The following is a 16,719-nucleotide window of genomic DNA, read 5'->3' on the forward strand; positions in this document are numbered from 1 at the left end:
TTCCTCCCTGGGGCACAGGGCAACCTCCTGGCAAGGCTTCCTCCAAATCAAATTGCCCAGGTTCTACTGCAGGAACAAAGCCCCAGGGCAGCCAGCTGGGAAAACAAATCAGGAGCCACAGCAGTATCAGCTGCCCTGGTCTTCCTTTCTAGACTGGTACAGATTGGAGGCGGGGCGGGGGGCGGGGGGTGTGCACACACACACATACACGTGTGCGCACACACGCACATACACGTGTGTGCACACACTCTGGTGGTGCCCATGAAACCAAGACTTCAGCAGCCGCCCTGGAAGACCTAGACTGGACCTCACGGCAAGTCCCAGTGGACCTGGGTGACATTTTTGCCACCTATGAGTCAGGCGATTTATTTGGCAATTGGCAGATTTTCTGTGCTTTAACCCGCCATCGTTTGTCTAGGAACCCTGCCTGGCCAGGACCCAGCCTGTTTGATTATGCATGGTTCTGCCCTGAGAATGACATTCTTCACCGACTCCCAGGTGAGCAGATAGTCCCCAGCTACTACTCATGCTACAAAGATGCCCAAGAGCCCCATCTCCCAAGCCCACTTTGGCGCAGCCATCGTCCCAAAAGACGACCCCACGCAATCACCACGGGTGACGTCCTTACACGCTTGTTGTCCGCAGGGCTGTGGTAGAACTGGGCGATCACAGCTTCGCTGCTGTTCCCCACACCAAAGTTCAGCTTCTCTGAGATTCTCTCAAATGATCTTCCATAGTCGTAAGACACGTACACCTGGAGGCGGGAAAGAAGCAAAGGATCAGTGGGAAAAGTGGCAGAAAGGCAGCTCCCTCTGCCTCCACTTGCAAACATGCCCCCGCATCCTGAAGGGGCTCCCGACGGGTCCCTGATACCACGAAATTACAGGTGTGCAGACAACCCACAAAGGAGAAGCAGGCCACCTCTGTGTCTGTTCCCAAGCCGGCGGTCTCTTTTCTGAGGCCCCGACAATTCCCTGGAGGGGGAGACGTGCAGACAGAAACCCTGATAAGCTCCTCACCACCGCTGGGATGAGTGTTTAACAAATTACATCCAGAGGCCAAGATGATGCGGTTGTCTGAGGGGAAGGGATTAAGAATTTGTTTTGCCATCTGTTGAGATGTCCCCAAAATGTAATCTAATTCTCATCCCTTTGCTGGGGAGTTCTGTCCTTACAGCATTCCAGATGATTTAAAAAAAAAAAAAAAAAATCTCTCATGGGTTTTCACAGAGTAGCCCCAGAGATGAAAGAGAGTGGGGATAAATGATTAAATACACACAGAGGCTGAACACAGGGGTCCCAGAACGGGCCTCCTCCAGCACGGACCCTGATCCTGTAACACGGGAGATTCTGAATTTAGGGGAACAGCAGCCGGGTCCATGCAGGTGCCAACAGTATTTACTTCCCTTCTGCTTCCGAGTCTCTGGCTCCCCGGGAACCACAGGTACGAAGCAGAAGAATAACTCATGCACTGAGTGTCTACCAAGGTGCCTGGGGGCTGCACCACCCTCTTCACATAAATGAGCTCAGGGAGCTCTTGCCACCACCCTATGTGGCAAATGCAGTTGTTAAAACCATTTTACAGACAAGGAAACAGGGGCTGATGAGATGTGTTACTTGCCAAATAAACAGAGAAAGTAAGTAGCCGTGTGGGATCCTGACCCAGGCTGCCTGCCTCCAAAGCCAGAAAACTGAAAGCCATCACACCTCAAGAAAGGGATGGGAGAAATGGAAACTGTCAGATAGTTTGTCCCTAGACTTTACTACCTATGCACTGTGAAATTAATCTAGTCCAGCAGGTTAGAAACGAGCCTGACAGATGAATATGATACTAAAAATACTGAGTTAGAATTGGGGGAAGCATTACAGAAAAAGGACAGGTGAACCCCAAGAAGAATGGGAACTCGGGATGAATCCCATTGACTCAGCAGCAAACACGTCCTGTGAGCCAGGTACTGCGCTAGACCCCAGGCATTCAAAGACACGCCCTTCACACAACGGGCATGTAAACACGTCACTGCTGGTAAACAATGCCCCTGTGTGAACAGTGAACTACATGAGGTTTGTGCAAAGAAAACTGAGAGCACACGTGGGTTGTTAATATTTATTAGATGTCGAGGTTGGAAGAGCACAGACAGAACCTCTGCCAATATCTGGAAGAATCCCTGTTACAAACGCACGCACTTAAACGCAGCATGTGTTCCCAACTACCAAACACACCGTAAGGGACTGCCACAAAAACAGCTTCTGAAATTCAGCAGGTTGAGAGCTCACAGATCATTTGAGGGGTTAGAAGACCAGGCGGTACTTTCTCACTGCTCGCCCTCAGGCTGAGAATGGATAGGAAGGGTCCCTTGTGATCTTCAAAGTCACATAAGCAAACTGATGGCTTCTGCAAAAGGGAGCTCAGGCCCCTTCCAGCCCCGGCATCCCCATAAATGGACAATTCACTTTGAGTTACCTCCTCAGAGGCAGGCACAAGTGTGATAAGAAGCTCACATCAGAGCAGCATGTTTCAGTAACAATACTCCTTTGTATACATCATCTCTCTTCATCTTTAAAAACCCTGTTAGTTAGCCTCTCCTTTGCTGCCTTCCGTGGGCCTGGAACATAGCAGGTGCTCAAGAAAGATTTCTGGAATGGATAAATTTCATTTTAAACCACAGCGTGAGTAAACGCATGTGTTCCCTAAGTGAATAAAAGAGAGTGAAATGAATGGATCCGTGAGTGACTCAGTGAACAACTGTTTTCATGTAAGAGGCAACAAAAACTATGACTCAGAGATGAACGAGCCCAAGGTCATGGTGCTAGGAAGTGACAACTAGGACGGGTACCTCCATGCCCAAGTGCAGCTGACTTTCCACTCTCGTGAGTTAACGTTCTGGGTGCACATTCTCCTCTGTGTGCTTACGTGTCTCTGCTAGAGAGGAAGGTCAGCGCCAAAGCTACAGCCCAGGCAATGGAAGGAACACACTGGACAGAGGGAGAAAACATCACCTTGAACGAAGCACAGGGCCTTCCCCAGACTCCCCGCCACACCTCTGCACCTCCCACTGGGGGTGGAGGTACAACCACCCTCAAGACCAAAAAGCTCCCAGTGAACATTTCTGTCTGTGAGCAAACCCCACCCCTTTCGGGCTTATCCTAAACAGAAGTTAGGAGTGGGTATGTGAGGGCTCATGTTATGCCTGAGACCCTCAGACTGCTCATCAGCCTTCCTTCCTTTCTCCAGGCTGAACAATCCCAACAGCGTGTTTTGATCCTATCCTCACAATTCTTATCCCTATTTGATCAACAAATCAATAGGGCAAAGGCAAGCTCAGGGCTGTGCACAGCTATCCACCTTCCTCCACGGTGAAGAGCCCTAGAAGGGCCTCTGCCAGTGTTCAGATGGGGCCAGGTGGGCTGATGGCCTCGTGGCCTCCACAGAGCAGCCCCGTCGGCACATGCTGGGTCAGGGTGTCTCTTCTCGTGGCAGCCTCAGGACGCTACTGCGATCCCTGGCCACCATGAGCTCCAGGTGAACTGGGGCAAACACCCCGGACTCACTCATCTTGCACTTCTGCTCTGCAGCCAGACACAGGTTTCTGCACTAATTAGCCCTCTTCAGTCTCGACAAGACACTACTCCCTAAAGAACCAAATAAAGAGGGGAAGAGTTTCTTCTATTTCATCTGAAGTATCGTGGACCTACAATACTATATATATATTAGTTTCAGGTGGGCAACATAGCGATTCAATATTTTTATAAATTATATTCCATGTAAAGTTATTACAAAATAAGGGCTATATTTCCCTCTGCTGTACAACATATCCTTGTGGCTTATTTACTGTACATATAATAGTTTGCTTCTCTCAATTCAATACTCAGTTTCTAAACTGACAAAAGTTGCCAGTTTGATCAGTCTTACCTATAAAGACAGTCCTTAGAAGTGAGTGCTTTCAAATTATTTCCCCTGTACTTCAAAACCATATAATAATAAGGAGGAGGAGGAGAGGGGAAGGGGAGGGGGAAGGGGTTAAGATGTCCAGAAAACATTTCCAGGTCTGGTGCCGTTCTAAGTACTTCACACCCGTGCTTCTCACATGCCGACAAACACCCAGCAGGACACAGGTCAAAATGCAGGCTCAGATACAGGAAGCGTGGGGTGAGATCGGAGATTCAGCACTTCTAACTGCCTCCCAGAAAACCCCCACGCTGCCAGTCCACAGGCCACCCTTTGGGGAACAAGATTTCATAAAGCCTATCTCACTGATGGGTGAGAAAATCAAGGGGAAGCGAAGGACTTGGTCGGAAGCCAAGGTCAGACTGCTAACGAATGGTAGAACCAGGATCCAAACCCACGCCTTCTGCTCTCCGAGCCGGGGCTCAGTGAGACACCGGCTCCCACAGGCTGCCAAGTTCAGCGCTGCCGGCAAGTGCAGGTCCTGCTCCCCCACCAACCCCCAGGGACACCAACTGCACTGTCACACCACTCTGGGTACAAGGGCAGTGGGTCCTACCATTCTCAATGCCTCTCCTGGTTGATTCTGATCTACTGGTAGACACTATCTCTGAAAAGCTCTTTGATCAATTATGTGGCAACTGAGTACTTGGTAAAATACGTCAGGAGGGTGCAGAAATGAAGAGGCAGGACGTTCCAATAAACGACACCTAAGGTTTCCTTTCATCTACAGACTTATCACAGAAAAAGACAGGTCCTGCAGGGGCCACGCTTCATGGACTCACACTGGCTACAAGTTCATCAGGATACTCTTTTTATTTTCTGTTTAAGAGTGAATTTTCCAGGATCCCAGCTTCCAGATCCATCCCTTTTTTATATACAGAATACGCATGCGTTGGCCATTCTCCAGCACTCACACGTTCCTTATTTGTGTAGGTTCTTTTCCTCCTGGACTGCTAACGGGGCCCTGTGAACCATGCTTCCAGTCTTTAAAGAAAATTTAGATGGTTACTACTCCAGCAACACCTACTCCTGCCTCTGAGTCAGAATTTATTTTTGCATTAACTTTTTTTTTATAAATTTATTTTATTTTTGGCTGCACTGGGTCTTCATTGCTGCACGCAGGCTTTCTCTAGTTGTGGCGAGCGGGGGCTACCCTTCGTTGCAGTGCCTGGGCTTCTCAGTGCGGTAGCTTCTCTTGTTGCAGAGCACAGGCTCTAAGTGCACAGGCATCAGTAGTTGCAGCACATGGGCTCAGGAGCGGTGGCGCATAGGCTTAGTTGCTCCAAGGCACGTGGGATCTTCCCCACCCAGGGGTCGAACCCGTGTCCCCTGCATCGGCAGGTGGATTCTTAACCACTGCGCCACCAGGGAAGTCCTTGTGTTAACTTTTCACATCAGAACATCTCAGTTTCACCTGCCAGTTCTTTAATGCAGCTTGTATGTTGATGAGGGAAATCACTGCCATTCCCATTTATTATCTCCAAGCATGAAGCTTCCTTCCCACTTAATCTCAGCGTATATTTCATTCCAGAATAGTTTCAATGGGTCCTCAGTAAGAATCATCCAGATATTTAGGCCAAGTGAGAATCAGGTTTGGATAGATTGGCAATATACGGAGGGTGACCAACCTTCCTGGTTCGTCCAAGACTGAGGAGGGTCCCAGGATGTAGGACTCTCAGTGCTAAAACCAGTGTTGGTCACCCTGGCAACACTATGCCCTCACGCTCCGAGTACATGGTGGGGTCTTAGCTCCAACCCTCCCACAGACATGCTGAGTGACCCCATGCAGATCACTGAACGCCTCTGGGCTCCTGTTTGTCCAGCAAAACAGTAGAAAGATAGGTCTTCATCTATCTCGCCAAAAATACCATCTGGACAAAGAATTTTCAAAATACATAAAAGCCCTAAGGAGGATTTCTCAACACAGTAGGGCAGACATCTGTCTCCCGTGCTCAAAAGGGATGCCTCCAGACAAGGACAATGCTGAAGACAGGGGCTTACGGACTCTCACAGGCCAACAGTCGTCGATATGCTGCCCTCTGTGCTTGCCAACCCTGACTGCATTTATAACTGGACCAACGTCACGGCCCCCAACAAGCCTCACCCTGCACCAGGTCACTGCACCCAGACTGGCTGTCAGCTGCAGTGGTTTCCCACCACCACTGCTCGACACCCACCCGGGCTAAGTGACATATCATGATGGCCAGCCTTTTGTCTGCCCTCCCCATCTGTGGCTGCCCACATTCAGCCCACTAAAAAACAGCCCCCGGGGCACCCTCTGGTCCCCTACCTCAGAGCACATCCAACCCAGATGCTGGATACAAAGCGAGGGCCTCACAGACACCAAATCTGGGCTCAAGAATTACAAGCTTGTCCTCTAAGCTGACAGGACAGTGCTAGCATAGTCATCAGGGGCTTTCCTCTGGCCAGAGTGCAGTGACCGAAGCTCCACAGTGTGGTTTTCTGTCCACAGCCTCACCCTGTCACCACGTCACACCCTGACCCGAGGCAGGGGCTGCTCCTCTTGCCCACAAGGGGAGGTCTGCAGCAGGGGCCACAGACTTGGGACCCAAGGTGTTTTACTTGGCCCACACAGGGTTTGTAAAAACTATACGTCAGCTGCCAACTTGTAAGACTCAGCAGTCTTCACATAAAAATCCCCACCTCTGAGCTTCTCTCGAAAAATCAGATCCAGCAGCACTGGGCCCTGCATGGCAACCAGACTTGAGAGCCGGTGACAGCCCAGAAGCTCAAAGTCCCTCCACTTCCTGGTCTCTTGTACACCGAGACCAGGCATCCATCACCATGCAGGTATCCATCAAGATACAGGTCAATGTTTCTTGAACCTGCATCTCTATCAAAAGTGGGGAAAAGTCCCAGAGGGCCACATACTTCAAGAAAAATGGGAGCGACCCTTCTTCCCTGTGGCGGTGAAGAGTGTTGTAAACTTGGAGGCAGCTTCGCCCGCCCTTACCCACCTGGCCTCCATCACGGGTCTTTGAGTGTGTGACCCTTGGTCTAATGTCTTCAAAGCACCTAGACTGTTAAACATCGTAAAGAGCCAACTGTGGGATTAAGAGTACGAGGGATCAGATTCAAGGACTCAACCAACTGCAACGGATTAGAAGAAATCAGCACTTGGGAAAGACCAATCCGATTCCATTGGGCACCTCTGCCCTGGAGCACACTACCTGCATTCTGCTAAGCAGATGCAACAATCCAGACGACACCCTTGCACTGTCCAGAAGTCACCACACATCACATGGGTCTCTTTGCAACACTGACTGTACCACCCGGTGTTCAGCGAATAAGGGATATATGCTTTTTTCCAGACTCCCCAATTACCCAATGTCTTTTCTGGCATGACAACCCCGATGGATGAGAAAAGGGTGTCCTGGACGCACAGAGGAATGCCCAGAACAAAGCAATACTTACGTCGCTGCTCTTGGGCCTCGCCAATGCCAGGCTGTCCCGGGCCAAGGCCACGATGACGTTGCTCTTCTCTCCGGCCCAGTGCACCACCATCTGATTGTGGGAATCATTCAGACTAACCTGAAAGAGATCAAACCAACACAGGAATTGAGACCCATGATGAGGGACGGCCACCAACTCTCTAAAGCAAGTCTCTCTTCCCCTCAGTCACGCAGAAACAACTAAGGTGCTTACACTTGGAGCACTGGGCCAAGGTGGCCTGTTCTTCCCGCTCTGCAGATTCTACCAGACTCAAGTTCCCCAAGAAGAAACACTAGTCCTCTACTATTTAGTACTAACTGGATTGCGAAAACTCTTCTTCTCAGGCTCTCACTGGCATAACCAATTCCTTGACTTATTCTTATCCTTTGTGAAATCGACCTCTGGTTATTCTCATTCTTACTCCATACGTGGGACATGCACTCGTCAGATCTGAAACCAAAACACTGAAGCATCTTCCTCATTTAAAAAAGGGACACTCGAAGGGGAAGCTGGGACGAAGTGAGAGAGCAGCACTGACATGTATACACCACCAAATGTAAAGTAGATAGCTAGTGGGAAGCTGCTGCACAGCACGGGGAGATCAACTCCATGATGGGTGATGCCTTAGAGGGCTGAGATGGGGAAGGTGGGAGGGTGTCGCAGGAGGGAGGGGATATATGTATAAATACAGCTGATTCACTTTGGTGTACCTCAGAAACTGGCACAACAGTGTAAAGCAATTATATTCCAATAAAGAGCTTTAAAAAATAAAAATAGACAAAATAAATAAAAATTTAGAAAGTAAATAATAAAATAAAAAAGGGACACAAGCCAGAAAGACCACACGCTTTCAAACCTCCGTTCAAACTGGTTCTCTCTGGCCTCCAGGTGACGCTGCTTATCCTTAGCGTGTAACAAGGAGGAACAAAATGAAAACATCAGCTTTCTTCAGCTAGTTTTGAAATATCCCAAGTAAGGAAATATTTTCCAGGACTCCCCAGAAATGACCCCTGGTGTACTGCAAACAGTAGTTCCCAGGCTTCTGGGTTTTGTAAACCAGGAAAATGCAGATGCATCAGGCAGGCCGAAGGAGGATTGGTCAGCCACCTCTACTGGGCCAGGTAAAGGCAGTAACAAAAACAGCCACTGTATCGGGCTGCCTGTTCTCTGGATCTCTGTCCCCGGCTTCCTGAGGACACAGCTGACTGCTGCCCAAATCTTACGATGGGCTGTGGCCCCCGCACCACCTTGTCTTCCTTCCCTGCCCTCAGGCTGCATTTAGGACCCCGGCGTCCCAGAGGAGAGCAAGGGCCGCAGGAGAGAAGGAGCCCGCGTCCCCGGGGAGAAGGCCCTCCACCCGTTTTGAACTTCTCATAATTGGGAGATGCACTCACACCACTGAGCTCCTGGATTCACCTGTTCCGTAGCCGACCCCTCCTAAAGCAACACAACCACCATCTAGAATCATCATCATTTTTCAAAGAAAGAACGTTTTAACCCGGAAAATTAAGGAAAGATAGACTCTCAGAATCAAGAATAGTTCTTTCTGAGAGGTTTCGCTTTATGAAGAGCTAACTCCGTTCCTTATATTTTTCCTATTTCACCCGTCACTGATGGACAACAGTTCAAAGGCTGGCATCTTGGCACACCTGAGGCATCCGTTTCACCCCCTCTGTGTGGGAAGAGCCAACTGATGACCATACTCACAAAAATTCTGAGAGCTGATGTGAACGTTCAGAACCAAACTCCTCCCCCCCACCCCAAAAAAATCCAGAGCACACGCAACACCTGGGAGAAGCCTATTCCACCGGCCCCTTCAACCTCGCCTTGTCTCAGCACAAGGAGAAGGAAACGGAGCTTCTGGACTCCGAGGAGCCTCTGCAAAGTCCACCTGCACACCTCCCCCCCCGCCCCTCCCAGACGGATGCAAAGCACAGACTGATGCAAAGCACAGACTGATGCAAAGCACAGCTCGGGGAGCGGGAGCGGATGGACCTTCTGAGCAGAAAACCCTCCCCTCCCCGCCCCTCCCCACAGCTGCTTTCTCCTTTCCCTTCCTCATCCCGTCCACTCCTTGAAGGGCTCTCAGATGTCCCAAGGGAGAAGGGAAACACCTGTGCCACCAACTAGGCCAACAGAATAACAAAAGAGCTAACCCTTAACTACATTGCTCTGGGCCTCAAGCACCTGCACCTGATCGGATCCAAGACCCAAGCTCTTTGGGAAAATAGGTGAAATGAGGCCTCTTTAAAGAAAAAGACGCTGGATTTTTTTTTTTTTTTAAGGAAAACATGTCATTCCAAAATGTTCCTTCTCATTCCCAGAGAAGTCCAGGCAAGCCTCGACAGAGACATGCAAATAAAAAATAGAAACAAAGTGGGGCTTCCTAGGTGGCACAGTGGTTAAGAATCCGCCTGCTAATGCAGGGGCCACGGGTTCGATCCCTGGTCCGGGAAGATCCCACATGTCGTAGAGCAACTAAGCCCATGCGCCACAAGTACTGAGCCTGTGCTCTAGAGCCCACAAGCCACCACTACTGAAGCCCATGCGCCTAGAGCCCGTGCTCTGCAACAAGAGAAGCCACCGCAATGAGGAGCCCGAGCACCACAACAAAGAGTAGCCCCCACTCGCCACAACTAGAGAAAGCCTGTGTGTAGCATGAAGACCCAACAAAGCCAATAAGTTAACTAATTTAAAAAAAATAGAAGTAAGTAAATTATTTAGCCCAGAATGCTCAGGAGGAAAGCAGCGAAGGGAATCTCCACCAGCTGTGGACGCCTCCCTCCAGCTCCCACCCCCCCACCCCACGCCCTCTCCTGCCAGTCCTCGCCTCTGGATCAGAAGCCCACCAGGCACAGGTGCCCTGGGAATTCAGGCTAACGGCCTTCTGCCTTCAAAACATCCTCACCTTTAGGACCAGAGGGGAATAAACTGAGGATTTACGCAAACGTCAATACAATAAAGGATTTGGAACCTCTAAGAATCACTAAGTCTAAGATTTTAAAAGCCCAGCAATGTTGCACTCGGGCAACCTCAAAACAGCCGCTCAGGCAGGTTCACAATCAAATAATGTTCAGAACAGGTTACAAAGCCTACAGTGATCAGAGCAGGAACGAGGTCTGAACACAACTTGCAAAGTCTTTCTACTCAGAGGACATGAGATTTATGGGGCCCCCTCAACCAATCCGAGGAGAGGTGAAGGGGTGAGAGCGGCACAAAGGAGGCATCGAGACATCCAAGGGCTTTTTTACAAAGGAAGCCAAGAAGGCGAGCTCGGTGAAACACCTTTAAAAAAAACAAAGAAAGAAAGATTTTATTAGATGTCGTTTTTATTCCTAACAGTGGACTGTAAAAGGGCAGCCCAGTGGGGAGAAAAAAAAAAAATTCCAGGCAAGGAACGGCGTGTCCGAGGGCCACCAGGCGATTCCCACAAACAGCTCAGCTCCTTCCCTCGGGGGGATGTCCACATGGGCACCTCCTGGTCAGGGAGTAACTCCCTGGGGAGCCACCCGCCTGGCTGCGGCTGATCCCCAGCAGCCCAGGTGCCCATCCCCCCCGGAGCAAAGCGCAGAGTCAGCTGCGGGAATCCACGCACCAGGCAGGCTGGCAGGCTGTCACGTTTATTAAGGCAAAGACATCATTATGCTCTCTGGCCTCCCTTTCCTCCTCTCCATCTCCCCTTGGTCTCCATCCCCCCCGTCCCCATGCCAGGGGAAAGGGAAGACGTCAAAGCAGGCCCTCCGTGGAAAGGGACTGGGCAACCAGAGGTGCAGAGTAGCCCCCAGCGATCGTAACGCCTGCAGGTGCCCATGCTGGATCCCCGCACGTTGTGGGTGGTTTCTGGTTCATCTGGGTCCTTCTCCACCCCCCAGGGACTTCCTCCTGGCCTCAGCCCCCTGAGCCTCCCCCATCACCAGCCTTATCGGTGCCGCTGCAGGCATCCCGATTTCCAGATCACTCCTATCAGCCTTGCTCCCAAGGGTCCCACAGATCACATGGAGAGGGGTGGGCGCACCCAGACCCAGAAGACACCAGTCTGGGAGGAAGTGAGAGCTGGTGGGAGGGTGGCTTTTCCAGAACGTAACCTTGATGTGCAGTCCGTTGTAACTACAACCCCGGGGCATGAACAACCTTCCCTCTCCCATCTCCAGCTCACAGGGTGTAGCTGGAGCTTGATAAATGAGCCACAATTAATTGGAGCTGCAAAAAGCAGCAGGGAGGGGGCCCAATGCCTCCCCCTCAGAAGGCAAACGGGAAAATCACATGCCATACAAGTCTCTGCACAGACAAACAGTCTCTGCACAGAGAAACTGCCTCACAAACAACAAGCGGCATTGGGGTGCGGGGGTTCAGGACTCTGCTAAGGTCACAGGCGGCTCATTAAGAGTTAAGATAGCCCCCCAGAGGTCACTTGTTTCAGGGGTCCCAAACCCAGCTAAAAATCAGAGTCTCCAGAGAGGCCCCACCCTAGTCCTACTGATTCAGAACCATTTGACTGGAGCTCAGGAATCGGTATTTTTAAAAGACACACCCCCGGTGTCTCTAACGTAGCTTATTCAGGGATGATGAATCTAGTTCATCCCCTTCCTCCTGGCGGAACCTGGGGCTTAAATGACAGCAGCTAGAAGACTCACTGTTTTTGTGGGGGGTTGTCTTTGGGTATCTTGAGCAGTTGTTAAAACCCTATGATTACTAATCTATGCCACAACGTGGATGAACCTCAAAAACACTATAAGTGAAAGAAGCCAGACACAAAAGGTCACATATTGCACGATACCACTTACATGAAATATTCAGAACAGGTAAATCCATAGAGACAGAGAGCAGACTGCTGGTTACCAGGGGCTGGAGGGTACGGGGAGGGAGTAACTGTTGAACTGGAAGAGGTTTTATTCTGGAGTGATGAAGATGGTTTGGAACTATATAGAGGTGGTGGCTGCACGACACTGTGAATGTATAAATGCCACTGAATTGAACTGTTCCCTGTAAAATGGTTAATTTCACGTTATATGAATTTCATCTCAATTTTTTTAAAAGTCTCTGTCTGTGACCTGCAAAGAACATTATACTTCTCAAGTGCTGATCCAATACCTAGGAGCTCCTGCTCTGAGGAAACACTTCTTTCCTCTCATCTCAATCCTTCATGCTACCAAAATATGCAGCTCGAGTGAGTCATGGAGGAGGCAGGCTAAGGAGTGGGTCTCCAGCCAAAGCAATCCTTCAAAATGCTGTCAGCGGCATCTGCAAAGCCACAGCATCCCTGCAGGCCTGGGCCCTGGTCCCTGGCTGAAGAAATGGCCACAAGCTCAGGGCCAGTGTCCACTTCCAAGCTCATAACAGTCATCACCTGGGTCCCCGTCATCCCACAGACAGTTGTCTCAGTCTCTCGGCAGGCCCCGGCATTCCAAAGAGGTAAAGTGTCTTGTCTCGTTATTCAGAGAGGGGGAAGAACCTGCTGACACCCAAGCCCCAAGCTCTGGGTTGTTATAAATAGGAGGACAAATAAAATGCTTGTTGTGTGAAAGTAGTGATCACTTATACACCAAAGCTCACTGGGGACTAGCTACCCTTTGGGACTCTTTACTTACTTCTCACCTGTCAAGAGCACACAGAGCACTGCTGGGGGAAATCAGAGTGACAAGTCTGACCAGGAATAAAAAATTGACAATAAAACCCACCAAAGTCTGTATAGTGATTGAGTCTTATTCAGAAGAACGGGGGCCCTTAATGGAACGGGTCTCATGCCACCTCCATTCATTGCTTCTGCTGTTACGTCTTCCAAACTGGTGAAACCCGAAGATCAGGACATCCTAGACGCCCACAGCCTATAGCCCTCACCACTCCTACACAGCTTCATTCCAGAACACAGGACGAGGAGGACAAATGAGGCAGTCTGGTTCATTCCTGTCTCACTAGCAGTGAAATACAAAGAAGCATTTTTAAAATTCTACAGTGAAGTATAAAACAAATATCCTGTCCTTCAACTGTGAGGAAACAGGCAGCTGCTAACTCCTCGGAACTACAGGACGGGCCTGAGGAAACCAAAGACAGATGCCCAAGGTCCAAGAATAACAAGGTTTCCCAGACCATCCGTTTGTGCGACCTAAATGCTGGTTATGCAAATTGCCCCTCCGTGTCCCCTTTTGAGACTGTGTTCCCACTGTATTTAGTAAGCTCATTCTCCTCCCTGGACTCTCCACCTCTGAAGGAGAGCCGAGATCTAGTTCAAGAGCTCCCTGCAGAGAGGCCCTGTCCTGGCCTCTCTGCTCACTCCTTTGACTTTTCTCAACAATGATGCGATGCTTCACCCAGAACTCGTTAACTACTTCGTTGATCAACGCAGGCTGCCCATTTCACAGAGGCGGAAACAAAAGGAGAATGACCTCAGACTAAAAAAGTTAGCAGTTCACTATAATCTCCCTCACTAGAGTCATGAGCTGTCTTTAGATTTATTTATATGCCTTTCCTGCCTTACGAAATCAGCTCAGAGAGACTTTATTTCTTATTGATCTTTGGCAAGTAGAATCCACCCACCATTGACCTCTTATTTGCCACTCCCTCCTTCTAAAGCCTACTTTGTCATTTAACAAATAGTCTGCTCTGCTGTTCTGGTAGGGCTCCCTATAAAAAAGAATCTGTGAGAAATCTCTTTGTCATGAAAACAAGCACCCCTTAATTCACCAGTTGGCAAGTAAGGAAAAGACGAAAATATCAGAGCCAGAAGGAACCTCAGGGAACATCTAAACCATCTTCCACACCCTGTAGATGGGGTTAAACCCAAAGAAAGATCTAGAGGTGGGGTTTCCATCCGCCTTAAAACTCAGGGCCCCAGAGCAGGGCGCATAGCACCGAGAGCACAGCAGGCTCCTCACCGGTGTTTACTGGCTGCTGGGCACCCTGAGCCAGGGCTAGCCTTGAATCAGGATTCACCTCTTTAGGATGCTTCCAGAGCATCCACTTTCCCTGACCCTCCGCTTTGGTTCTGCAGCTCCACCATAAACAGCCCCCCACCTCATTCATTCAGGAAATATTCATTGAGCACCTACTACAAACCACATGCCATACTAGGTGTTAGGAAAACATCAGACTTCTAGGTCCTGCCTCCTGACTCTTAAATCAGTAGGGGACACAAACATTAAACAATTAATTCCATGAATAATACTAGCAGTTGTTAAATGGGTTGGGGGGGACATAACTAAGTACCGAGCTGCACTGAAGACAAGACCTCCAGTGGGTACCATAATGATGAAGAGGGCAAAGGAGATGGAGAACAGAAAAGAGAGATCCAGAGGAAGAACAGAGCGAAAGCCAGGAACAGGGAACGAACCGGGACTTGATAGATTTGAAAAGTTAAAAGAAAACTAGTGTAGGGGCTTCCCTCGTGGCACAGTGGTTAAGAATGTGCCTGCCAATGCAGGGGACACAGGTTCAAGCCCTGGTCCAGGAAGATCCCATATGCTGCAGAGCAACTAAGCCTGTGTGCCACAACTACTGAGCCTGTGCTCTAGAGCCCGAGAGCCACAACTACTGAGCCTATGTGCCACAACTACTGAAGCCCTCATGCCTAGAGCCCACGCTCCATGACAAGAGAAGATACCACAAGGAGAAGCCAGTGCACCAAAACGAAGCGTAGCCCCTGCTAGCCACAAACAGAGAAAGCCCACGCACAGCAGTGAAGCCCCAACATAGCCAAAATAAATAAAAATAAATTTATTAAAAAAAAGGAAAGAAAGAAAACTGGTGTAGTCAGGAGAGTCAAGGAAAAGGTCGAATTATATGAGATTCTATGTTTTGAAGGGGGAACAACAGAGATAACAGCCACCAGACCCCTGGGTAAAAGCAAGGCTTTCCCTGGAATATTTACAAGAGGCAAAGGTGCCACCATAAATCTGAAATGTCAGAAGCTTGGGTTTGAATCTTGGCCCCTACGACTGACCAGCTGCACAACTTGGGGGATGTCCCTTTGCCTTTCGGAGCCTCAAGATACTCATCTGTGAAAAGTGAAATAATAACAGGGCTTACCTAAAGATGTGTGACACCACAGAGCCGGTGGAAAGTTCTACTCGAACCACCACCACCCTACGAGCAACAACCACACAATTCACGGTCCTGCCGACCAGAAGGGCAGCGACATCCCAGCTGCCCTCCAGCCTGACCACAGAAGGTGCCCCGGAGATACTTTAGCTCTATTACTAAAGGAGGGAAAACTCACTGTGTTGAGAGAAGTTCTGCAGGGAGAAAGTTATTCTTTGGCAAACTAGATTTCTTAGGGGTGTCAAAAAGGGAAAAGACAAAATTATTACAGAATAAAAATATGTGCTGGGTTTTTTTTTTAATGTGTGGATGCCTTTATTAAGATTTAGTCTTTAATAGTGATCCTGGCTACTAGTCCTCCCTAGAAAAGAAATAAAGACTTTCTTTCAAATTGCAAAAAAAAAAAAAAGGCTTACCTTCCCAATTTTACAGGACTGCTATTAAGAATCAAACAAGAGGGGCTTCCCTGGTGGCGCAGTGGTTAAGAATCCATCTGCCAAGGCAGGGGACATGGGTTTGAGCCCTGGTCCAGGAAGATCCCACATGCCACAGAGCTACTAAGCCCGTGCGCCACCACTACTGAGACTGTGCTCTAGAGCTCACGAGCACAACTATTGAGCCCATGTGCCACAACTACTGAAGTCCATGTGCCTAGAGCCTGTGCTTGGCAACAAGTGAAGCCACTGCAATGAGGAGCCTGCACACCACAACGAAGAGTAGCCCTAGCTTGCCACAACTTGAGAAAGCCCTCACGCAGCAATGAAGACCCAACGCAGCCTAAAAATAAAATAATTTTTTTAAAAAAAGAATCAAGATCTTAATATATTTCATAAACTTCAAAATGCTAAAACATATTATTTCCTCTTGTTACTGGTGTGGCCTTTATACCAAAATAAACCATTCTTCACAAAAGGGCAGCACATAAAAAACTACCGTGAGCTTCACCAGGATTGGAACTGTGAGGCCTAGAGGAGGAAGCAATGACATACATACAAGTGATGAAACGCCGCACACCTGGGCCAAGTTCAGAAGCCAGTCTTGGCCAAGCCCTGCACGTAAGCAGCCTTCCCCTCACTCCACACCCGGGATCCAAAACCTGGGGAAACCCAAGCTCCAGTTCCTAAAGCTCCAGGAAACCAGCACAGAGGTGGCACTGATTTCTAGCGCTTTCCTCACCCCAAGGAGAAAGCATTTACATTACATCCCAGAATCAAACACCTTAAGACATCACCTTACCACTGGTTTAAAGTCAACAGCAAGGCTGACCTCTCAGTCCTGTGAGATGCC

General features: G+C 49.3%; 1 protein-coding gene across 3 annotated transcripts in view; it reads right to left on the reverse strand.

Moving 5' to 3' along the window:
- SORL1 (sortilin related receptor 1) overlaps positions 1–16,719 on the reverse strand; it is a 162,717-nt gene that overhangs the window by 136,563 nt on the left and 9,435 nt on the right. For all 3 annotated transcript variants that reach the window (XM_057748986.1, XM_057748987.1, XM_057748988.1), the window contains exons 2-3: positions 7,381–7,497; positions 629–754 (exon numbers count right to left, since the gene is read on the reverse strand). In XM_057748986.1, coding sequence (XP_057604969.1) covers positions 629–754; positions 7,381–7,497 — 243 coding nt within the window. The remainder of the gene's footprint in view (positions 1–628; positions 755–7,380; positions 7,498–16,719) is intronic.

The sequence above is a fragment of the Hippopotamus amphibius genome, chromosome 9 (genome assembly GCF_030028045.1).
Source record: "Hippopotamus amphibius kiboko isolate mHipAmp2 chromosome 9, mHipAmp2.hap2, whole genome shotgun sequence".
NCBI classification, from domain to species: Eukaryota; Metazoa; Chordata; class Mammalia; order Artiodactyla; family Hippopotamidae; genus Hippopotamus; species Hippopotamus amphibius.